We start from the raw sequence: 26,722 nt of genomic DNA on the forward strand, positions 1-26,722 counted from the left end.
GACGCGGACTGGGACACCTGTTTTGTCCGACTTTTTCCTTTTTCGTTTCTAACCCCAATTCACCTAAATTCGATTTTTTTTCTCAAATTCTCTTTAGATTCAGATACACAGTATATGTACACATCTAACTCAAACAACTCTAATAATCGACACTATAATCTCAAGAAACTCCTCAATCTCATCCCAATTCAAGAACGAAAGTAAATTCAAGAACACACATCAAGAACATTCAAACTTTCAACTTTTTAGGACGAATTCACGCTGAATTAAACATGTTTGGCGCATGGGTGAATGAACCCAATGCTGTGTGAACTCACATACCTCGTAGGATTGAATCCTTGGCGAAATTCGCACTCCATTCCTCAAGAAATCGACGAATGATTGCTTATTCTCCTCTTTTCTCCCCTTCTTTTCTCTTCTCTCAAAACCCTAACTCTTTTTGATGAAGTGTAAGCTGAAACGAATCAGTTTAGACCCCAACTTAATTACTAAAAATGAAATTAAATAATTGGGTAAGGAAAAGACCATAATACCCTTCTAAAATCCGGTTTCGACTTTCCTTATCTAGACAACCCAACTTCAAATGGGCATATCTCCCTCATACAAACTTGAAATCGAGCAAACTCGGCGCCGTTGGAAAGATGATTCAAAGATCTTTCCTACGGTATCTTGTAGCACACCTAAATCATCTTGATCTAGGAGTTATGGTTGTTTGAGGTTGACCCAAAACTCATACTTAGCTTAACTTTGTCAAACTTTTCAAATTTGATTATTTCCAAAAATATTTCTTTCAAATTTTAGTTTTTTCTAGTTCTTTCGAGTAGCGGGGTGTTACACAAATTTTTTCTATTGAAACTGTTGAAGGTACAATAAAAGAATTCCTTAAAGATCTATGCTACCATCTTTGAAGACAAAATTCAAATTTGGAATGTCATTGTAAGGACATAAAGACCTTAAAAACTTTATCGCACCTTGATGTGCGGAGTGAACCAGAAAAAGAAAACAAGAATTAATAAACTTTGCGCGAAGTGAACCAAGAAAAGAAAACAAGAATTAATAAACTTTGTGCTAAGTGAACCAGGGAAAGAAAACAAGAATTAATAAACTTTTGACATGGGTTTAAGGATGTGCCGGATGACCTATAGAGGAGTATGACTAGACCGAAGCCTTTTTTAATCCCAAAGACATACATAACTACACAATAAATTAATTGCCCATATTCAAAATGAAGTATGGACAGATTCTCAAGTTTACTGCAAGTGGTAAATACTTTTCTTGAAGTAATCAATGTGTTTCTCGACACTGCGATTGGAATAGAAGTGTAGTTTCAAATTGAACTTCATCACTTTGGTATGTTGATTTAAAAAAAAACACCCAAACAAACTGAATAGTTTTATGTAATATTTTTCCTTTTCAAGTATATAAAATAAGTTTAATTGTTGTCCAATATGATACATTTTCACCATAATTTTCCATTTTAATAATACTTATGATACATTTAAATGCGAAACTTTAAAATGCTATATGTAAAGCAAAATGTAGGGCTGAACTTTCTACACGTTAGAAGTAGGATATTTGTTCACTTTTTCCAGCCTTTTAAATTTATTTATCCCTTCATCAACGATTATTTTTTTATTAGAATATTTAGGTTGATGTTCATTTCATTCCCCAAAATATCAAATAGTAACACTTCCTAGAAGCAAAAGGATAAATTATAAAATCAAATTAAAGATGATTGATTGAAGGATAAATAATAAGATGTTATAATTATCATTTTCCTTTACATTATTAATGTTCGTTACTATGTAATCTTGTATGTAAGATAATACAGTGTTTTAATTTTAATGACTGATAGATTTAAGTATTATTTTATAAATTCAGTGATATTACATTTTCGCACGAGGTGCGAGATATATATATATATATATTTGAAAATATCCCATATTTTTTGGTAGAAGGGATAGGAGGGGGTGGGAGGGTTAAGATTACATCTTCAAAAATAAATAAAATTGAGGTTGTACTATAGGCTTCAAAATTTTGGTTAAAACTTAAAGATAAGTATAGTATAAAGTACATAAATCTCATATATTTGGGGTTAATTACATCATATTCGGAAGTTCCACCAATTACAAAAATCTCAATTTTTTCGTTACTCTCGGATACATTCTTGATTTTCCTATACATTGCAAAATGAAAAGATGTAGCCAAGAGAGGAGAGATGTATCAGAGAATAAGGGATAGGGATGTATCTAAGATGGAATGAGAATATATCCGAGAGAAGATTCTTATAATTTTTTTAATGATATCTTAAATTGAGTATTTATGAAATTATTCCATAAGTAAATCCAACAAAACGATATTATTGCTCAAAAGTCAACGCACACAAATAAGTAAATAAATTCACGATATGTTCTCTTTTTAGTTTTCCAACCTATGATTTTTCAGAGATAAAATCTTTACAAGTTTGTTTCAAGGGAAAGTTGGTTGGAACACAACAACCTATCCAATCATAAAGTGGAGACAAAAAATGTAACTATGTAATATAAACAAAAAAAACTTTTTGCAAAGCTTTCAATGTTATTTGGAGGATTAAATATTTTGACTTGGAACTCAAAATTCCAAATCTTAAAAAAACTCAGAATTTGGTCTACCAAAAGGATGTAAAAAGACGCTAGAAAAGATTAATTTCTTATACACCTCTGTTGACAATACGCATAATACTAGTCCAGGCCAGTGTCATACGACGTGAGATTGATATTCCAATCTTTCTTCTTAGAATGTATTGATTTGACCCCATAAGCGGAAACCGAAAAGCGAGTTTCCGTGGGGTGAGTCTAGTGCTTCCCTTTAACCTAGAAGCACTCAGTGGGACAAGCATGTTGCCGCCAGAAGCAACTTACAAATCACATGTTGTGAGGAACTGAAATTTCTATGATGTTTTATTAAGTGCATTAATGAAGCAAAAGAAGGGCACTGAAAAAATAAGAATATGTTTGATGATTAACAATATAGACTATCCTAACCTCACTGATATATTTGATCAACCTAAAATTTGTAGATAAGGTCCTTGTATGGTTCCTCGTCTTCACAATAGTGATCGATCTCAGCCTGCAAACTCATGAAATCAAGCTCAGAATGTCCACAAGAAATCAAAAAGACTTTTATAACTACAAAGAAAGGTCAAAATTGTCCCTTTCTTCAAAGTTCTGTATACTTCATTACGCCAATGACTAATTCAAATACTTAAGAGACATGAAGAAAACGAAACGTTAAAGCATGTTTTTCCTGTTGCTAAAAGATTAATGCTACAGAACCCAAACATTGGAATGATACGGGCTGAGGAGGAAACTGGATAGTGAGTATTCAGGTCAACCCAAGTTTACCACTAACTTGGGATTGAGGCATAATAGCTATTGTCAAAAGTTTGTAGATACTCATGCAATGAAAAGTCATACTAACAATATATGATATTATCCACTTTGCTAGACATTACTATTTGTAATACTTAGGCGATAAGTTTACAAAGAAACAAAGTTATTAGCTACTTAAATCAGTTATGTCTATTCTTAATATTTTTGGAGTGCTGTATTTCGTGTTTTTGCGCCTGTTGTTTCCTCTGTTTTTCTTCAATTCTAGGAGGAATTGGGAGAGGTACAAGGTGGTGAAGAAGGAAGCGAAGCTAGTGGTCATGGTGGCTAATACATCAGTTTTTGAGTACTTATACAAGAACTCAAGTGCAAATGCGGGGAATGGAAGTTGTATAAGCTCACCAAGGCAAGAGAAAAGGGGCCCACAACCTGGACCAAGTGAAGTGCATTAAGGATGAGAATGGCAAAGTGTTGGTAAAAGAGACAGATTATTTGGAGTGTAGGTTAGTGATGTAATGCATGAGGCGGAGGTGGAAATAAAGACCATCTGCAAGTCATATCCAAGAGAAGAAGTTTCAAGTATCTTGGGTCCATAATCCAAGGAGACATAGAGATTGATGAGGATGTCGCGCATCTAGTGGAGTAGGTGGGTAGAATGAAGCCTCGCTTCGGGGGGTATTGTGTGATAAGAATGTGTCGACAATGCTTAAGGATAAGTTTTATAGAGTGGTTGTTAGACCAAATTTGTTGTATGGGGCAAAGTGTTAGTCAAGTACACCCATGTCCAAAAGATGAATGTTGCAGAGATGATGATGCTCAAATGGATGTGTGGGCATACTAGGAGAGATATGATTAGGAATGAAGTAAACGAGATAAGGTGGGAGTGACTTCTGTGGCGGACAAAATGAGGAAAGCGACCTAAGATGGTTCGGACATGTGAAGAGGAGGTGCATGAATGTGCCACTAAGGAGGTGTGAGGGGTTGGTTATTTAAGGAGTTAGGAGAGCTAGAGGTAGGCCGAAGAAAAACTAGCGGGAGATGATTAGACAGGACATGATATGACACAACTTCAACTTACTGAGGACATGACCCTTAATAGAAAGGTATGGAGGTCATTAGGGTAGAGAAGATTAGTCGGTAGTCGAGTGGTGTCGTACTTTATCTGCGATAGGCTGGGACTAGCCTCCTCTACACTTCTCCATACTAATAGTATTATTTAGTATTCACATACTTCTTATTTTTGATGTGCTGTACTATATGTTTCTCATTTGCTCTGTATCTTGCTATTTGTTGTTATATTATTTTCTCCTTGCATCCATGCTTCGATTCTTTTCTCTCTTCCTTCCTTCTCTTTTCTTCTCTTCTCTACTCTTCTCTATTGAGATGAGGGTATTTCGAAAACATTGTTTCTACCCAACAAAGGCCGGGATAAGATTTGTATACATCCTACCCTCCGGCCTCTCCAGACCCCATTTGAGGGATTATATTGTATATGTTGTTGTTGTTATACCAGTTATGTATCAACTACGTAAAAAGGCGATTGAACATGCATAATATGATAATCTTGAATACTCAGGCACGATTTAGCTGCATAACCTACTCCTATGCCTTTCCTATTCCTATATCATTCTTTAAATCGTAGAGCGTTTGACTGGTTAACAGGAATCATAACCTATTGACTGCATATAAGGAAAATACAAGTCCTAGGATAATTCTAAGAATTCATTCAACTTCTATACACTACAGTCAAGAATTTTTTGCACTATCCGATAACCTAATTAAAGATAATATCAGGCGACTGTCAGTGAAAAGAGAAATTCATAATCTAGAAATAAGACAAGTAACCTGCTAAGACAAGTTAAAGTCAACTGATTCTGATAGTTTATAATTTGCTCTTACACTGACATTGCATGGAAGAATTTTACTATGAACACTAATGAGCCAATTCATTCTTATTTCATTATACCTGATAAACCTTTTCTAGAGTAATCAGCTGTTCAGCAGAAAGAGGAATTCTGCAAACATATACACCTTCATATACTGAAGAAAGCATGATTTGAAACGTACCTTGCGAATTGCTTTTAGGCAAACCACAAGATTTTCACCCATCATATCGTTAAACAGCGTATCTTCCTCCAAAGCGTTTAAAGAATCAGTAAGACAATCAGGTAATCTTCGATAATCCTCTTGATTGACATCACGAGTCTCTCTATCTGTTTCACAAAAAACACAAGTAGAATGTCTGATAACATAATATGAATATCTCACTTATGGACAAAGAGATCTTGTTATCAGTTTTCATGTACTCCTCTTTGATAAGTGATAAATCATAGCAAGAAAATCACTGATAATGCCCAAAATTAGTTTTTCACAAACAGCATGCACTTATTTTGACTACGTATTGTAGAGCTTAACTTCTATACACTGTAAAAGAATTGCCAGACCACATAAGCGATAACTTCAAGTAACCTTCTATAAAAGGTGGTTTAGTAACATGAAAATTAAATGGCATGTAGCCTGGGTTAAAATGAATTGATAGTGTGAAATTATTAATACTATTTTAGTGTATATAAGTTAAGTCCAACATTATATTATAAAGTCATTCGAGGAAGTTTTAAGCCATGTTATTCTGAGAGTGCAAGAATACTTGTAGACGAAAAAAAATAACTTCATCCTCTATTCCTTTCTATCCAAACTAAGAAAACTCAACTTCTGGTACAGGTTCATTATATTCTTTTTTTCATGACATTGCACAGACTTTTGGTTCTTGTTTCTATTTCCATTTTTCATTTCTTCTGCCTAAAGGTAAGTGAATACTGAATATAAGCACAACTGTCAAGTAAATTGATGAACCAGCGTGATGTGTAGGTTACGCGCACATCACAGGTTTGAACTCCTGCTGTAGGCAAAAGCATGATATTTCAGTGGAAAAAAATAAAAGGGCGGTCCCATCATTCACTGAGTTTTGAATATATACGAGAGCAGCTCAATCCTGCCAAGACATATTTTGGTGCTATCATAAGAGAAGATAACCTTGTCCTATACTATTGATGAAAGTAGCTGATCCCAACAGAAATGATATGCATTCCAGGCTTAACCATAAAATTCAGGGCAAAAGAATACTTGAAAAAGGTAATTTATACAGTAGACGGAAAACTGCTAAATAATTGTCTAACTTACCTACTGGTGCAGGAAGGCTCAACTTTTTCCGCAAGCCATCAATCCCAGCAGTCATTATAGAAGCAAGTCCTAAGTATGGGTTCGTACACGCATCAAATGCAGGACATACGAAATGGCTTACAACAACAGCTCCAGGAAGTGTACAAGTACTAATTTTTGCATATGTGTTTTCTTTCTGCCAGGTGACGAATCGTCCATTCCATTCCTTAGAATATAGGCGCTCATAACTACAAAATAAATTTCGAATGGTAACTAAAATAAGGGAAACTTAGAATCAAGGATCAGGTCAGGTAGTTCAAGGTTGATGGGAAGTGCAATTTTGCATAGACATACTCAAATGACGAATCTTTTTTGTAAGAGGAGACCGAACCCAAAGAGAACAGATTTTCATCTCTCTGTGCAATAATCCATAATGCAGAAACTTTAGATAGAAAATGTTGTTTAATTATTGGAAAGACCAGACAAAGTTTGAGCAAAAGAGAGACTTCAAAGGCAAACAACCACGAGGAAAAGAAAATGCGAGAAATAAAAGCAAAAGATATCGGGTGTTTTGACAGAAATTTCAAAAGAGGAACGTTCTTCACTTGATTTTGTCACTAGTAAGTCCACTTAGCTCAAAACAAACTTATTTACTACAACCAAGGAGTGCAAAAAGTGTCAATTTTGCTGAGTTCTTAGATTTCGTGTTTTCTTATTATTCAACACTTGAGTAATTCAATATATTAATTGGAAACCTCTCTGCATAACCCTTTCATAAAATATAAAATGGAACTAGTTGCATTCTACGTACTCTGATAAAACAAAACATAATGTAAAATGCCTTTAGAAGACATCTTACTACGTAAAAATCTTATCATAATATTTAAAGATATTATGAAAAACTAATTTTCCTATTATTTTGGTGATTTTGGTTGAGGATGACATTTATTGGGATGACAAAAGTGATAACAAAATAAATATAAAGCGCCATTTTACAATATAAGGTCGTTCTTGGAATATAATAGTTGGACGACAATGGGATTTTACCATCATGGAACTATGCTCATTTCAAACAATTGGCTCAAGGAAATCATAAATCAATCTCCAATACATATATACAAAGAAAATAGGGAACTAAATCATATTGAGAGTGAAAAAAAATATTATTTACACTGTCGGTTCATTTAAGTTAAACGTTAACAAGTATAGAAAGCTCTAACCTTGTAGGATGTGGTGCAGTAAAAGCAAGTACGGAAGGAAGATGATCTAACACCCCACTCATGAATGCTTCTCCAATCTTGGAAATACCATACTGACTTGATCCATCAGATGCCTTAAAGACGTTAATTCCATTCTTGGACAAACTAATATGCACACTAGATCCACAGCCATATTCATCTAATGAATACCTAAACAAAAGGGAAATAAGGTTAGAAAATTGAAAGGGAAATAAGGTTTTGAGATGGGACTCAGTTCAAAATTTTATTTTATTTTTGTCTGAAAGCTTGGCATATCTTTAACCTATACCCCTCCTGTGCTAATGGGAAAGAAAATTATATTTCCTTTTTTGCGTTTTCCAATGTAGATATAACTCTCTCATCACAATTTTATCTCGATCTGTGGTTAATAGGGTTGTAAAGGGAGGAAGAATTGAGTTGGTAGAATTAATTGGAACTAATTGGGGTGTATATTAAAACAGTGGCGAATCCAAAATTTTAAGGCCTTGGGTGCTCCCTCAACTACCAATCACAAAATAGAATAAACAAATTTATGACTTGTCATAATAAAGACAATCATATCTAAACATAATAGCCAAAATAAATAAAAATAAATAAAGAACTACAATAAATATTATTTTGGATAAAGATTTTTTTTTATTTTTTAGAAAAGCAATCTAGGAAGATTTAGCAAAAAGCAGGTAGAGAAAGAGAAAAAAGAACTATAAAGAATTGCATAGGGAGAGAAAAGTAAGAGTGTGTTTGGTATGAATGGAAAATGTTTTTCAATTTTCTCATGTTTGGTATGAAGGAAAACATTTTCTGGAAAACATGGTTTGGTAGAACTTCAAAAGAAGCAAAAGCATATCTGCACTAACTAGTACGTAGAAAAGAAAATGGCACCTAAAAATACCGTGGAAATAATGGTACTTACTTTGGCAAAAAAGTTGGATGATATCCATATTTCCTTCCTACTGTTCTTATGACTTCACGTGTATAAATTAATCTATCAGCTGCTCCAAAACAATCTGTGTATTCCAGTCCAATCTCAAATTGACCTTTCCCAGCTTCTTTATGTAGCTGCATATTTGAAGGAGACAACATAAAGGGGAGTAATCTTCATGAAACTGAAAAATATTACTCCTCTATTCCATCGCACTCTTCCCTTTTTAGTCTGTCCCGAGAAGAATAATATTTTTCTATATTTAGAAACTCTTTTATGTTAACTTTTTCATTTTACCCTTAATGACACACTCTTATAGCAATAGGAATATCATGACATAGGACCACAAGTTCTATGAGCATTTTCCGATATGTGCCAAAAGTCTGCACTTCTTTAAAAGACTACGTGTCCAATAAATACCACCATAAAAATGAGACAGATGAAGTATATGATTAAATATGTTGGATATATCTCACTTATTGTAGGTAAAGAAAGTACTATATCAGGACAGTTAAATGCCATGATACTATTATGTGTAAAAGTGTGGAAAAAAAAACTTGTCATGTGAGGCTTATAACTCTTTTTCCTTTTATATTTTCTGTTTTTTCTCTCATTATCCCCTGAGATCTAGGATTTAGGCCAGAGGTGTTTGATGTTGTTCATGAAGAAATTATCCATGTAAATCATGTCATCGAACAACATGTTATCTTTTTCCCCAAGACTACTTTGTATGTGAATGAAAAACAGACAGATCCCGATATTTCACTTTCAATGCTTCTCCTATAGCATGATGATCTGACAAGAAATAGTTCTTCAGTGTATGAAGGATAATGACACAGATTTGACTTTAGAAAGTTAAAAACAGTTTTGAAACTAATCGAGGAAAAGAACTCTCATGACACTAACAAAAGTAAGATAAGCATATCTTCATAAATTAACTAAAGTAAAAATAAACATATTTTCATCAAGAAACAAAATAATAAGTAACCATCACTGTGTGGGAGTAGTGGTGTTATATTACATATTTATGAGGCTATTTAATTCATAAATAGTACTTATAACGAAAAAGGATCCTGTGTTTAATTCACCTCATAAGTTAGCTTATGAGATGGGGATCGACCCAAAGAAGGAAACAACCCATTCTCTCAACGAATATGGGAATGCAAGATACTATCAATAGGGCAAGAGCAAAATTCCTAGAGTCCGAAGCTCCAATTCAAGCGGAATAAATGGATATACATGCTAAAATCTCCTACTTAGCTACAAGACCATTTTCAACAACATGAGAAACATCAAATTTGCAAGCAAACTTTCAAGAAAATAAAGACTTACATAATCTACTGAAATATTCAAGGACTGAAGATAAGTGAGCATCTCCTCAAGCATCGGGGATGCCATATCAAATGCTGTTGTATGGCACTTCCTCCACTTATCCGATGATTCAAACTCTTCTTTGTCGTTCCTGTGTGACTTAATTATGCATATTTAGCATAACATGTCTAGAAAAGAGCTCCAAAAACATATATGATGGAAGACTATAAACAAAACTATTATAGGAAGCGTTCTCTCACATACTTTATTACACTCTCCAGAAGATAAAATTCAACTTCAAAGCCTGCAGTCATGACCTAAAAATGTAGATACACGTTAGATCGATAAATTTTCAACTCTTTGCTGCACAAGAAATTAACCATACCAAGCCAGATTCATCTTTTAAAATTTGAGAGACTCTGCGCAAAGCTTCTCTTGGACAATAGTCCCATGCTTCACCCGATTTAGTACACATGTCAGCCAATACCATTTCTTGTTGTTTTGCCCTGGACCAAAAAGTGCACATTAGAACATGATTGCAAATGTTTTTCAATATGATGACCAAGTTACAGAAAAAGTATTAAGCCCACTGCCTGGTTGTCATGCAGAGGTCCATACACTTCATATGTGAACCCACAATTTCAGCAGTACAATGGTTTCAACTGTAAGAAATAAGATTGAACACCTCAAATAAAATCCTAAATCTGCTTCTGCAGACAAGCAAAAACACTATAGGATTAGACACCCGTGTGTGTACAATCTTAAACAAATCACTTAGGAAGTGTTCCTTCAGTTTCCTATTGCGTTCTCAAAGTATATGCCGATCCAATAGCAGATATCCTCTCCTCCATGATTAGCAGTGCACCTAATGGAGTTCTTCCCTTTAGATCTGGTTGTTAATTATGGTATATTTGGATAGTGCAGGTATGAGAATATTTTAATATGGTATGATTAAATAGTCTAGATATAAGAATATTTCAGAATTCCTTTAATTAGGCAGTTAGGAAATTGTGTAATATTTTATTATTTTTTTTCCTTATTTAGATTATCTGTAACAGCTATTTAATCCCATCAACTTGAGGGAATGATCAATCAATTCAATTTCCAATATCTCCATTTCTTTTTCTAATTTCTCAAGGTATTAGAGCCACTGGTTTGTTAGCCCCCTCTCTAAAAGTTCTTCTATTTCAGTAATAGAAACTGAAAGGAAAAAAACAAAAAGAAATAGAGGGATTGATCAACTGGTTGCTAAATCAACCATATCAGAAAATTGTCGAGTCTCATCTCTCTTTTTCTTCAGTACTTCTTTTCGTGAAAAAAACGGCTCATAATGGATGGATCATCTCAATCTATCACTTTAACTTGAGCAGATTATAATGACTACTTTCAATATCAAACATCAATGCAACAATCATCAACTGCTTGCACAATACAACCTGGTAACTCCTTTGCTTATGTCGCACAGTCTTCGTCTCAGGAATAATGAATTCTTGATTCTGGTTCTTCTGACCATATTTCTGGTAACAAAAACACTTCCTCTACTCTTACTACCCCTTCTATCCTCTCTACTGTTACTTTGGCGAATGGGTGAAAGACGATTGTAAAAGGGATATGTATAGCTCATCCTCTGCCTTCCATACCTTTAAAATCAGTCATTTTTGCACCTGAATGTCCATATAATCTTATTTCATTAGCAACTTAATAAAAAATCTGAAATGCGTTTTAACCTTCTTTTGATTATGTTATTGTGCAGGATCGGAGTACTGAACAAGTGATCGGAAAAGGACATGAATCACAGGGATTGTACCTACTCTCTATCCTAACACCACATGTTGCTTTCACTTTCGTTGTTTCTTTTGAATTGCTCCATAGTCAATTGGGTCATCCAAGTCTCTTCAAATTGCAAAAGATGGTCCTCGGTTTATCTAGATTATCTTCGTTAGAATGTGAGTCGTGTCATCTTGGTAAGCACACTCGTGCTTCTTTCTCAAAACACGTCAATAATAAGGCCACCTCTATGTTTGAAATCGTTCATTCGGATATATGGGTGGGTCCAAGTCGTGTCAATTCTTCCTTAGGCTTTCATTGTTTTGTTACTTTTATTGATGATTATTCTCGGTGCACGTGGTTATTTTTAATAAAAAATAGATCTGAGTTATTCTCTATCTTTCAAAAATTTAATGCTGAAATTCACAATCAATTTGGTATTTCCATTAAGAAGTTAATCAGTGATAATGCTCGAGAATACTTCTCTACTTCTCTCTCTACCTTTATGTCATCCCAGGGCATATTGCACTTGTCTTCTTGTGCACATACTCCTCAACAAAATGAAGTTGTTGAGCGAAAGAACAAACATCTAATTAAAACAGCTTGAACATTGCTTATTCACAATCATGTCCCTTTACATTTTGGGGTGATATCGTTATTACTGTTTGTTATTTAATCTATCGCAGGCCTTCATCTGTTTTGAAATACCAGAGTCCTCACTCAGTCCTCTATTCGGACAAAAAATTGTTTCCCCTTCCTCCACGTGTATTTGGTTGCACGTGTTTTGTTCATAACCTTACCCCCGAAAAAGAAAAAACTTCAGCACAAGGCTTTTAAATGTGTATTTCTCGAGTATTTTCGTCTACAAAAAGGTTACAAATGCTTTGATTCCTCTACCAATAAGTACTTGATTTCTGCAGATGTTACATTTTTCGAGACTTCTCCGTATTTTTCTCCTAATACAGAAAATCAGAAGGCCATAGCAGTCCTTCCCATTCCAACTATTCCAACCCCAGCTCCACCTCCAACTCTTAAGGTCTATTCCTGACAAACTCAACCTCCTACTAAACTTGCTAATCCAATTGGTATTTCTAACTCTGATACAGGTGAACAAAGCAATCTTGGTAACTCATTACTTGCTCCAACCTAAGTTGCTCAAACTCTCCAAAAATGTTGCCACGCCCGTGTCGAATCCTACAAAATTACACTATCTTTGGAGGATCTGACACGCACCCGTCGACACTTTTGAAGATTTCGAGTAACATAGGCTCCAACAACGTCTTCTGCTTCGGTTGAGCACTTATCTGATGATCTTCCCATTGCTCTTCGCAGAGGTATTAGAACTACTGCCAATCAAACTCCTGTTCATTCTTATTTAAGTTATCATCGTTTGCCACCTTGATATCATGCCTTCCTAACTAGTTTATCATCAGCCAAAGTTCCTAAGACCGTGGCAGAAGCACTGGTTCATCAAGGTTAGCATCAAGCTATGCTTGAGGAGATGACTGCTTTGCATGATAATGATACTTGGGAGCTTGTTCCTTTACCTGAAGGCAAAACCACAGTTGGTTGCCATTGGGTATTTGTAGTTAAGGTAGGTTTGGATGGAGCTATTGATCGTCTCAAAGCAAGACTGGTTACTAAGGGATATACTCAAGTTTATGGCATCAATTATGGAGATGTTTTCTCACCAGTTGCCAAGAAGGCTTTTGTTCGTCTTCTCATCTCTTGGCCCCTTTTTCAGCTGGACATCAAAAATGCATTCCTACATAGAGAACTTGCTGAAGAGGTATATATGGAGCAACCACCAGGGTTTGTTGCTCAGGGGGAGTCTAGACTAGTTTGTAAACATCGTTGATCCCTCTATGGTCTCAAGAAATCTCCCCGAGCATGGTTTGGTAGTTTTCAAGTGGTTGTCCAATAGTTTGGAATGATCTGAACAGAAGTTGATAATTCTGTATTCTATAGGCATTCATCTCATGGCAAACATATCTTTTTAATTGTTTATGTTGATGGTATTGTTATCACAGGAGATGATCATGAAGGTATTGCTCAACTCAAACAACACCTCTCAAGTCACTTTCAGATTAAGCATTTGGGCAAGTTGAAATGCTTTCTAGGCATTGAAGTGGCACAGTCTGGCCATGGTATTGCTATTACTCAAAGAAAATATGCCTTAGACATTTTGAAAGATGTTGGTATGTTGGATTGCAAACATGTGGACAGTCCAATGGATCCAAATACTAAGCTTATTCCAGGATAGGGGGAGCCTCTGAAAGATCCTAGCAGAGATACCAGAGACTTGTTGGCATACTCAACAATCTAACGATCATGCGACCAGACATCTCATTTGTTGTTAGTGTAGTTAGCCCGTTTTTGCAATCACCTTGTGATAGTCACTCTAATGCAGTGATTCACATCCTGCAATCTATCAAAAGCTCTCCCGGACAAGGTTTACTATATGAAGATAAAGGACACACCAACATTGTCAGATATCTTGATGCAGATTGGGCAGGATCTCCTTCTGATAGGCGGTCCACTTCAGGTTATTGTGTTCTAATTGGAGGCAATCTAATATCTTGGAAAAGTAAAAAGCAAGCTGTCGTAGCTAGATCAAGCGAGGAAGAATATTGAGCTATGGCACTAGCTACGTGTGAGCTTATATAGTTGAGAAAACCTCTCCAAGAATTGAAGATGGGAGGAGTTGAACCGATGACATTAATTTGTGATAACAAAGTTGCACTACATATTGCTTCTAATGCAGTGTTCCATGAAACAACGAACCACATTGAGAAAGATTATCACTTCATTCGAGAGAAGATTGAGTCTGGATATATCACCACAAGTTTTGTCAACTCAAAAGATCAATTGGCAGAAATTTTCACAAAATCACTCCGAGGATCCAGAATTGACTAAATCTGTGGCAAACTAGGAGCATACGACTTATACGCTCTAGCTTGAGGGGGAGTGTTAATTATGGTATATTTGGATAGTGTAGATATGAGAATATTTAAATATGGTATGGTTAAATAGTCTAGATACGAGAATATTTCATAATCCCTTTAATTAGGCAGTTAGAAGATTGTGTAATATTTTATTATCTTCTTTCCTTATTTACATTAACAGCTATTTAATCTCATCAACTCGAGGGAATGATCAATCAATTCAATTCCCAATATCTCCTCTTCATCTTCTTCTTCTAATTTCTCACTGGTTAACTAGATATTGGATAAATTTGAAAAGGCTTTGTATTGTTTCTAAGAGGCAATATAAACAAAGTTGAGAACTCCCTATTGTCAAAAATTGAACAAACAAAAGAGACTCTTCCCTAATTGTATAATACATGGTTTCTCAGGGAAATTAATATAGACAACCTGTAGTCCATATGCAAATAATAAAACATAAATTCATGAGGTTAAAAATAATAGACAAGTACACAAGCAGTACCATGGAATTCTGCATTTGGTTGATAAATCTGGAACAATTGTTATCAAACCCGAACAGGCGAGATTAGTGTCCTCTACTGGTGAATCAGATACTGAACTTATCCCCATACACGCACGAGGTAAGCCTATACCATGCTTTTTCACAAAGCTATAGAAACGCTGTCGTGGGACACCCTGCAAGTGATGCAGAAGAAAGCATCAAATTCAATGAGTACACTTTTTCCACCAGACTAAGAGAGCACCTATCATTATCTCACATCATGTAGTGAAGGTAATCAAAATGGCTGAAAATTATACTGATGAACTAACTACCTTGTCGTATCACAATATGAATGTTTCACAAAGTCAAGTTCTCAAATTTCACCAAATAAAGAATCATCTTACTTTTAGCTGACAACAACTTCCTATTTGAGGTAAAATGTTCTTATGGTGAAACAACCTTTCACCTGATTCATCATTCTTCATTCAAAGTTCTCTTAGCAGTATGTCTGAGAGCATTGATCCAATAAAATAAGGAGCTAGGTCAGATTGAGCTCAATTCAAGTGGTTCTTAACCTTCCCAAATGCGATCCTAACAAAAAATTTAACGTTTCCGATTTTTGAATCAGAAAATGAATTATAAACCGATGGAACAACTGCCATTAGGACTGCCTAATTTTTTCTCATGATGAAGGAAAATCTATCAACAACAAAGCAAAGAGCCAAAGACTGACATCAAAGCCATATGAGGCTTGATAAGTTGGAAGAATAATTCTAGTTCAAGTCCAATCATTTGTGCTAAGCTAAATGTGTGATCATTTGTTGGTTTGAATGGCCTAATCTCCACATATGCTCTTAATTGAACAGAAAGAGGCAAGTATGCTGCTTATCCAAGAAACACACTAGGCATAGCAAAAATTTCAGTGGTAAATAATGCTTTCTCCTTGTATCCAGAGTGCTCTTGAAAAAACACTTTCTGGTTTACTATTCAGATTACACAAATTTGGAATTTAATATTATAGTTTATCCCTGCCTTATAATTAAATAACAAACATATTTATCTGTTATAAGACGATGATCACATTCTTTACACTAATTTTTTGATGTTCTGCTTGAGCCCAATAAGTAGTCCCATGGTCAAGTATGTCAATGCAAATTGCAATTAACCATAACAGGCTTCTAAACCAATTGCTTTAAAAGAGATATCCAGGTAAATGTATATTAAAAATAACTTGGGCAATTCATCATTTGAGGTTCAAACTCCTTTCCTGTCTCGTTATGGAATAAAGACACTCTTGTCCCTGCTTACACACAGGGCACGGGAAGACCAAGTTTCTTACTAATTTGAGTGCAGAAATGTGCTTTATCATCCAACTGCCTATCATATTTGGGCTGTCGCGGGCATTGTAAAGATTATCATTAAATAATTCATTATCATAAGGAAAAATCAGTAACTTAAAAATAAAGGTAAAGCTTACACGGCATCTATGCTGGCCAGAAGCATCTATCCAAATCAAGCGAACAAGGGTAACATCCTTTGATGAACCATTTAACTCTTCATTCTGGAAGGAAGATGATACATGAGGTTCTACATCAGACTCTGTTGAAGAATCCTTTACTGAGCCATGTAACTCTTCCTTCATGAAGGGAGATGATATATGAGGTTCGTCAGAATCTTTTGAAGAGTCATCAAGTTTGTGTAATTTGTACAACTTCTTTGCATTTTCTGCAAAAATATCTTTAACGGCTGCGACAGCTTTTGTAATTGAAAGATCACCCTCAACCATTGCATCTCGTAGAACAGAGAATATCACTTCACGTGCTCTCTTTGCACCTGCATTAGAACCAAGTTTAGATTATATTTATTTTGAAAGGTATTAGAACCAAGTTTAAATCATTACTCATACCAAATTGGGAAGAAGATACAAAAGGAATAACGTATTTAGCTACGATGTAACTCAAGCTGTAAATTATTGTTTGGCAATAATCCTCTTTACCTTACAACTTCTAATGATAATTTACTTGATCAAAGTAATAATGCGCCTTAAGGAATATTTGCATCCCATTTAAGACCAGCAATAAGATAAACAATTCCTTTTAATTATTTAAGAAAATCGTTTAACAAACTAAAAATATAAATTCAATTTTCAATGCGTAAAACAATCCAGTTAGGTCATGAGATGAACTGGACAGAATACTGCTAGTAAACTGGCTGATGGCAAGACACAAGCAGAAATGAATGCATTTACATAATTTAAGGAGCATATCAGTGTCTACATCTGAGATATACTCTACATTTGCAGACACATTTATAAATTTTTCTAACATCATCTATCACCAATAGTCTATATACAATATTTTGCAATAGTGTAACAACTCAGCACACTAGAGATAATATCCGCTTTGAGCCTAGGCCCACACCGTTTTTAAACACCTCACTAGGATCTAAGGCTTGTTTTCTTATGTACCAAACATTTCTCCCGTATTTTTTGGGGATTTACCTAGGGGTCTCACATACACTCCTTTAGGGACTCAGCGTCATTGTTGAGGTTTGCCTCACTGTCACCTCAAAGATGTAGGATTCGCCTAAACTCGGTTGAATGGTGAGGTTTGCCCCACCATCACCCAATGCTGCAAATGGAGTGGCTTTGTTACCAGACCATCCTTAGTGATGTTATCCGCTTTGGGCCAAGGTCTACACGGCTTTAAAACACGTCACTAGGGTCCAAGACTTGTTTCCTTATATACCCAACATTTGTCTCATATTTTGCCAATGTGGGATTTTCCTAGGATGTCATAGATAGACGGTATTTGGTTTCCTCTTTCTTCCTTCCACTTCCTATCCTATTTTATTGGGTAATCCAACTATGCAATCTTAATATAAATATCCTAAAATGCATTACACATTCATAATAAGAAAAGATACATGTTGACAGTGAAATACCAGAAAAACATATGGAAACAGTCAAAAATATGTATCAAACATCCTCAATTGTTGAAACTCTAATAAAATTATGTTTGACAAAGTGTGGGAGAAGGACATGACATCATCGTGTGTAGCGTGATGAGTGTTTCTATTTTCTTAGCTGGCTAGATTAAATAGGTATTTTAGATTCGTTGAAGCAAAACCTTGTTATATATATATTTTCAAAACCAACAGTGCAAATACTTGTCATGTCATACTTCAGCGATACAAGATAAGTTCAAGTTTGGCCAAACCTAGATAGAAGGCTTCAGCAAATGCGATGGCGTCAGTGCTGAACATAACCTGTTGAAATCCGAACATTATTTAGGAAGATATTCTCTTTAAATGGGGCCTCAAAGAGTAGTCAACTACGAATAAATGGAAATCCTAAACCTGAACTGGAGAACATAATGTATCTGTAAGTACATGAACAACCTTATTCATTGGAGCAAGCTTCAGGAGTTCTTTCACTGATGATATCATCCCATGGAAGCTAAGTTTAGGAATTGCAAACCCAAAATCAAGATATACCTATATTAGAAGACAATCACCGTGTTAGGGAAACACGGGAAAAGATACTTCATCACTAACAATAGATGTGAAAAAGTCTCAAATTTGGCAGGTAATTCCTACTGCACAAGTAAAATCCATGTCTTAACATCAGAGCAACATGTTAATAGTTTCAGATAGAGGATTAATGATCTTACTTGAGGGTAAGCAGAAGCCAGATGTGAAGCTTCCTTTGAGAATGGGTAGGACGCATGCAAAAGCACTAATCGGCTATCAGTGAATCTCTTGTCCTCAAGGAGATTGTGAAGATAAAGGGGATTAGCCAGCATCATATCAAAATCCTTGTCCCCAAAACTGAAATGAAGAAATAAAACAATCTTTCTTATAAGAAATGGGAAAATACTATAAAAAGTAAAACCAAATGCATCTCCATCGTTGGGTTTCTAATGTTAGTAAGAAAATTAACATGCAACAAAGGGCAGAAAAACTATAGACTTGATTCAATTCTGGAGAAGCTAGAATAAAATGAGGTCAAGCAATTACACCAAAACATTAGTTTTGTTACCCCATGTGGATCTGCATGGGCAAGTCATAACTCTGAGCCACCTCCAAAGCATGCATAAAGATATAATCAACGAAGCTCTTGTTCGAGATCCGCAGGGGACTCCCAGCTGGAAAGAGAGGAACTATCAGAATCAGCTGCTCAATCATGGTGCATTACAACCCCACATCGTGCAGGACTCACCGCATAAAACATCACTCAGGCCCTCTTCAGCCTCACTTTTGGTGACTTCTGTATTAATTGCAAGGCCGCTACGACATGCAACCATACTTTTAAAGGCAACAACCTTATCAGCTACTGTGTGGAACAAATAGGAAAAACTTTTGGAACCATAACTTTTTACACATCAAATGAAACATGTTGACTGGAATATGTTGACTGAAAATCCAAAGGATATAACTTCAACTCCTTAGTGAAAATCTCCATGAATGAATCCAGTGTCCATGTTGCTCCATCTGAACCCTAGAATAGAATAGGATATGATAAAGAGATAAATAGATCTAATAGGGGTATAAGCAGATGACAAAGACAGAATATTCTTGAGATGATTAGCATGACAAGAAAATGAGCTTCCACTCCCTGGTGTCACTGATAACAATAGTTACAAAACAACCAACATCCAACTATTAAAGGACTTCAAGCCCCTCCACTTTACCATAGTCAATAAAAGTAAAAGAACTGTCAATAATTTAATACTGTAAAATAATTGGAGAACAAACTGTGCAGCAGCAGCAGTTTTACATAAATGATGATATAATATCCTAGCTCTTTATATATGTCAGCCTACAAATTCAAGTTCTTTTCCTGATGGATCTGAGGTTCAAGTCGAGCAATGACAACAGATTAAAAAGAATTTCAAGTTTTCACTTATATTTGTCACATTGGTTCATTGACTTGTTCATTTATTTTTCTGATTAGCTCGCATTTTAGTTTCTTCCATATGTCCGACCAATTTCTTTTGGTATTCATAGGGGAATTTTTTACGGCACCTTCAGGTTGAAAACAAGAGTATCTACTTTTCTTGACAGTAAAATTGTACCACATTGCTAACAGGCAACTAGCAGTTCCACTGACATGCAAGTTTTGTGCAACAAGCAATCCAATAAGTTCAAGGTTTTGGGTCTGAAGTAAACAATTCATTGAACTGACAAAAATAGCTCCAATAATCAAGTTATATATCCTATAATGCCATGAGTTTGCTTTCTTAATTTAGATTATATATTTATTTAATATGTACCTTTTTCTGTTACTATTATCTTAAGAACTTGTAATATGTGAAAACATAAGAGAAAATGTTATTTCCTTCCAGCAACAATGGCCAAATAAATAGATAATGCAAGAGCTCTATAAGATGGGGACAAAATTAAAGTTGGTAAAATTAGATAAAGGATGTTTGGTGTAAGACCTGACTCATATTTTGTGAACAATAGGAGAATCTTACTCACTGGAAATGTATGAAGGGTTTAGCTTCAGCAGATTCCATGATGACTCTCTGTTCTATTTTTCCTTGAGTACCTTATCAAAATCATGTTTATCTAAGTGGCAATAGTCTCCCATTAAATTCTTTTTCCAGTTGCACTCTCCCATGTGGTAGTGCCATCAAGAAGTTGATTTCACAGTTTAAGACGTTAATAAAGCGAGCAATGAATATTATATTACCTTGTCAAGAATCTTCTCAGCTAGATGCTCAACTCGTAGTATTCTACCAACCATTGGTACAACTTTTTTGTGCCATTCAATGTCAACCATTTTATCCAATTCAATTCCATCATCAATTAGTACTGTATAAATTCTTGCAGCCCTGAAGCAAGTAATAGCACTCTGCTCCAACCCTAAGCTCCGGCGAGTTTCTTGAACAGTATGCAAACCTAAACTTAAGCTTAAACTTGGGCCATATAGTTCTGTTAATTCCCTCAGCCCTCTCTGCCAAAAAAAAAATTGCTGTAAGAAGAATTGCAAAGAACAAAATATAAATGTCCAAGAATTAGAGTACATGAAGCAACATAAGTAAAAGGGAAATGCCTGCAACACATTTATCCACGTTATTGCACCAAAAAACTGGTGAAACTGATTGCAATCCCAAAACAATTAGTGTCCATTGAGCCTACTGATTGGGAACATAATTTTGCACTAAAGCTGTTCGACATATTTCTCCAATGAGTCTTGCAAGTGGATCTGGCTTTGCTAGTGTGAAATTTTCCTGAATTGATATTCCCTCCCTAATATATTCAAATAGTATTAGCAATTGTTGATTAGACATACCAAATATTCCATTTAATATCCCCCAATTCATCCAAGTTTAAACTAATTGATTTGTCATCCATTTGTTGACTTGACTTAACAAGCTAAACTCAAAATAACTCATCAATTTTTTGGGTTAAAATGTAACTAAAATTTGAAGTTTTAAACATACAAAACTAAATTTTGAGATTAAGAATTATGTAAGTTTGGAAGAGCTTATGCTAATGATTTAGGACATATACTAATACCAGCTTTCACATTTTTAACACATAAAAAATGAAGGTCAGATTATGACAGTTAGTTGATTTAACTTATTTTGATCTAAGAAAATATTGAACAGATTGAACTATGAGTACTTTAATCAATTTTTATCTCCTTATATTTAATACAATTCACACATTTGTCACCACCTCCTCATTTGTTGTTCTTGAAGCATTGTGTAAATAGAGAGAAATGACATTCTTCGAAATATTTTTGTCCGAGAAATGTGAAAACATGAAAGATTTGTGTCTTTATTCTTTACATATACTTTTATCACTCGACATAGCTAAAGTATATGATATACTCGATTGGAAATATTTATGCATGGTGTTGAGAAGAATGGACTTTGTTGAACTGTGGCTCAACATAATATGGGGTTGCTTTTTTAATGTGTGGTATTCTGTGAATTTAAATGGTTCAAGACATCTATTTTCCAATCTACTAGGGGCATTAAACATAAAGACCCTTTGTCACCATCTCTTATTGTTATTAGTGTTGAATTGATGTCTATATTGATAAACAATCTCCAAGAAGATGGATTTATTTCATATTCTATTGAGAAGATAGGTCCCTTCATAAATCATCTATATTATGTCGATGACAAAGTTGTATTTTCTTCTGGGGTTTCATTTTTTATTAAGAAGATGATGCATAAATTAGAAGTCTATGAGCATATCTATGACAAATGGTGAACAAGAACAAATGTAGTTTTTATATATGCTTCTTCAAATTTAACTGATGATCGAATTAGGGAGAAAATTTCCATCAGAAAATTAAGCCACCTCCAGTTTTCAATGCAATATTTAGGTTGTCCTATATACACTGGAAAAAAAAAGTTGTTTATTTCAACACTATGATGGCCAAGATTTACAACGGTATGCCAGGATGGCAAGGATAATTACTCTCTTTTCAAGGTAAATTTGTTCTTGTTCTTATCAAATCAGTTCTCCCTTCCTCTTCATATTATGTATAATTTTTATCCCTCAAAACAATCCTCAGTCAAATTGAGATGATCATCTCCAACCTTTTTTTTTGGAGGGAAAGGAGAATCTCAAGAATAGAAAAAACATTGGATTAGATGTAAGGACTTGTGTTATCCTACTTTTGAAAGTGGAGCTGGCTTCAAAATTCTTGTTGATTATTCTAGAATCTTTTCTGTCAAGACATGGTGAAACTTTAGAATTAATAATAGTCTTCTAAGAGATTTTTTAGAAGCTAAATATTGTAAAAGGAAGCATCATGTCCAAAAAATGGTATTCTGGACAATCTCATTATTGGAGAAGATTGATGGATATTAAAGAAGATGATGAAAAGCATTTGATATGTAAAATTGGTCCCGAATTAATATCCTTCTGGTGGAATGAATATATAATTTGTCGGGAAAGGATGCACTTGCTAAAATTAATGATCAGTTTCATAATGCTCCCAAATTTTTGTTAATAGTTTTATTAAAAATAAAAATTGAAATGTTGCTAGGTTGAGGAATCATATTCCTAATTAATTGATTGTTGATATTAGAAATATTGGGGTCTCTAATAATAAGATTAATACTCCTATTTAGTCCAGACTGACAAGTTATCTTGTAAAAGTGCTTGGCATGGCCTCAGGAAGCGAAAGCCTAATACCCTTGTAACATGATTTGACACAAGAAGATTCCTTATAAGATATCCTTCTTTGTTTACGGAATGCTTCACAAAAACATTCCTACTGGTGATGGACTTAAGACATTTAAAATTGTCATTCCTTCTAGATGTTGTTGTTGCACGACATATAAGGAAGAGAGTATCAAACATTTATTTTGTGCAAGAAGTGTTTGGTCATTTTATGGACAATCATGCATGTGATATTTTTATAAAAGAGGGTAACACTAGGCAAATAATGATATCTTGGTGGTTAATCAAGACCAAAAATTTCTCTCCTCCAAGTTGTTCCTATCCTCACATGTTGAAAAATATGAAAAAGTAGATGTGCATCTAGATATGACAACATCCACATGTCTAGTAGACAAATTATCCAACAAGTGGATACGTTAACATCTATATGAATCAGTTCCCAATTTCACGATCTTTAGTTACCGATGGGATGAAAAGACATGTGCAAAACCATTGAAAGTGCTAAACAATGCTTTTCTTGTAGCTTGGTTATATGGATAAAGCCAGATTCTGATTGAGTTAATTAACTTTGATGATTGTTGCAAAGGAAATTCTGAAAGTTTTGGTGGTAATGATATTATCAGAGACCACAATGGAAATTTCCTCATTGCATATGCTAACAGTAATAATATGATTGAGGCTAAGGCCTTGCCCCAAGGATTGAAAATATGTCTTGATGAAGGATATAGTTCTGTGATTGTTCAGTCTGACTTTCAAGTTATCATCAACATGATTAACAACAAAATGAAGATTTTTTGAGAAATGCAACAAATTATTACTCATATCGAAAACTTCTCTAAGAATCTCAACTGCTCTTTTGTCCATATTTATAGAGAAGGTAGCATGATTGCATATTATCTTGTAGACATTGGAGAAAGAAACAAAATATTCATGAAGTTCTATTATGTCGTTTCTCTGCCTAGTATGGTTAAAATTCTTATCACAATGGATAGAGAAGGCACACCAAACTTCAGAGTCAAAACCTAGGAGGAATAATTTTGTTATTAATGCTAGATGATAATGTACTTCTAGTAGTCTTGACTACTTATATAGCATCATTTTGTATAGATGAAAATTCTCATTTCAATCTGGATATTTATATGCATTCTAACAACTCTCATTTATTTTTTGTAGTAATTAGCTACACTTTTCTTTTTTTGTACTGAGGCTATGATTTATGTCTTCTGATTGTATTACTTTTGTTTGATATATCTACACGTTGGACTGTAAAATAAAAAAAGTATACTTTTATCACTTAACTAAACTAGTTAATGCACACTCTTACCTTCAATTTATTATTTAATCACATTAAATTAATATAATTTAATATGAGTATTAAAAAAAAGTACACTAAAGTTACTAGTCATATACGACAAATAATGAGATGACCACAACTAGAAATACATGACCCAAACTCAATAATGTAGAGCCAATTGTATTATTTGTACCTAAATCATTAAATTATTTTTTGTAACGAAAATAGAATTCAGATTTACCTAATAAGTATCATAAAATTTAGACACTGAATTTTTATTTTTTATAAAAGAAAAATCAATTAATTTTAGTATACAAAAATCCATAGAAAAATTACACTACTTCTGTCCTATTTTATGTGGTATTCTTTCCTTTTGACCGTTTTAAAAAAAAAAAATGTCACCTTACTATAATTAGAAGTAATTTAACTTCAAGGTTCTCTTTTTATCCTTAATTAAATTATTTATAACCAAACAAATATATATGGATTGTGTTAGACCACAAGTTTTAAAAATCTTTTTTTTGTTTTCTAAATATCCTGTCAAGTCAAATGGTGCCACATAAAATGAGACGACGGAGTAATATATATTACACCTATTTTGAACATCACATAACAAAGACACCGTAGAACATGCTTCAAATGTAATGTACTGTGAAACAAGTTTCATCGTGTTAAAAATACATTCACATTTTATTTAATTTCTTCGATGCAATATTAATACGTCGGTTCATGGGCACCAATAAATTTTACCTATATTTTATATACGTGTAATAAAATTTTACTAAATGATGTAAATATTTGACAGTAAATCCAGTTATCAATAACAATGAGGTCTTCCTTTCGTGAAATTAGGAAAATAAAATAAATTTATCCTTATTTACGGTATATTAATTTGAGATTTGTTGTAAACTTTAAAACTTGAATTTGTCTATATAATCATATATCTATAGAATGCATTCGAGGATCTAAAAGATATGCGATTTCAGAAGGATTTATTCAACCTAATAATGTACACCACATAATTTTTTAATCAAGTGGAATAGGAACAAACCTTGAAGTTAAGAGTGTGGGGCGTGTTATACAAAGCATCACCAGTAGCATCGGAGAACAATTTGAGAAAAGGGTAATCTGTGTCGATGGGAACAATGTTGTGAGCGTGAGCATCGACAATTTCCACAGCATCCACTGCTTTTTTGAGTTCAATAAGTAATTTGTCTGTTTTCATCTTCATGATTTCCTAATAATCTTCAAACTCTAAATTTGTTTAGTTTGAAAAAATGCACGTGAATTTGTCCATGCAATTATTTACTTATTTCTCTTTGTTTGGATAAGCTTGAAAATTGTGTTATATTATGAAAAAATTGGTAGTTAGTTGAAATCGTCTCAATGTATCTAATTTTTTTTTGTGGTGATGACTACTTCAACTTGGAAGCTCAGCCTTTGCAATGCGTAAAGTTTGCTAGATGAGGGGTAAAGACTTTTATATTAAATTAATATAATAATTATTATGGTTAAGTAATTTAAAGTAGTAAACATGCATATTAGTTATATATTTGTTGGTGTTTATGCATTTTAATATTAAAATTAAAATATTAAGTGCCTATGTTAGTGGGTATAAGTTGATAAGAATGTGGTCATTATTTCAGCGTAACTCTTGTAATCACTATTGCCATGATCTATCACTAATTTCACCCATTATTTTACCTCATTATATGTTATAACTTATGTAACCTTTAGACCATTCATTTACTTACATTATTATCCACATTATTCTTATTCAATACAAATAATAATTCCTCCCCTATAAATAGTGGTGTTTCTTCATTTGTGAAGTGTATGTCAAAAAAGATGAGAAGTCTGAAAAAATATTTTAGTGTGCAGTGAGGTAAGTGTACTGAAAGAGAGTTGAGACAAAGAAAGTATTCTTAACTTCAACTATATTCACTATATAAAAGAGAATATTTATATGTTGAAGGAATGTGTGTTCTTATGTAGCGCTTCAGACTCTTCAACTAAATTTGGAGTTGTTTGAGTTATACGACGTTGTTGGGCTGTTGTATCCTGGAGGGAACGAGTTAAGTGTGAT

General features: G+C 34.2%; 1 protein-coding gene across 1 annotated transcript; it reads right to left on the bottom strand.

Moving 5' to 3' along the window:
* Positions 1–2,646: 2,646 nt before the first annotated feature.
* LOC125873844 (protein fluG-like) lies at positions 2,647–25,867 on the bottom strand. Its single transcript, XM_049554693.1, has 18 exons — positions 25,688–25,867; positions 20,887–21,150; positions 19,625–19,689; positions 19,411–19,526; positions 19,231–19,336; positions 18,863–19,019; positions 18,591–18,686; positions 18,410–18,458; positions 16,669–17,024; positions 15,213–15,385; positions 10,384–10,504; positions 10,263–10,315; positions 10,020–10,149; positions 8,679–8,824; positions 7,748–7,936; positions 6,549–6,775; positions 5,436–5,581; positions 2,647–3,108 (listed from the first exon to the last, which is right to left on the bottom strand). Exons 1-18 carry the CDS (start codon positions 25,865–25,867, stop codon positions 3,046–3,048), a joined length of 2,637 nt encoding a protein of 878 aa, XP_049410650.1. The 3' UTR covers positions 2,647–3,045.
* Between the last annotated feature and the right edge of the window lie 855 nt (positions 25,868–26,722).

Source organism: Solanum stenotomum, chromosome 8 (assembly GCF_019186545.1).
Source record: "Solanum stenotomum isolate F172 chromosome 8, ASM1918654v1, whole genome shotgun sequence".
NCBI lineage: Eukaryota > Viridiplantae > Streptophyta > Magnoliopsida > Solanales > Solanaceae > Solanum > Solanum stenotomum.

Coding starts and splice junctions, on each gene's coding strand:
- LOC125873844 (XM_049554693.1), bottom strand. CDS start 25,867: ATGAAGATGAAAACAGACAAATTACTTATTGAACTCAAAAAAGCAGTG. Junction 7,937..8,678: donor CATCCAACTTTTTTGCCAAA/GTAAGTACCATT, acceptor CCTTTTGTTTAG/GTATTCATTAGATGAATATG. Junction 5,582..6,548: donor GAGCCTTCCTGCACCAGTAG/GTAAGTTAGACA, acceptor TTTGTGAAACAG/ATAGAGAGACTCGTGATGTC.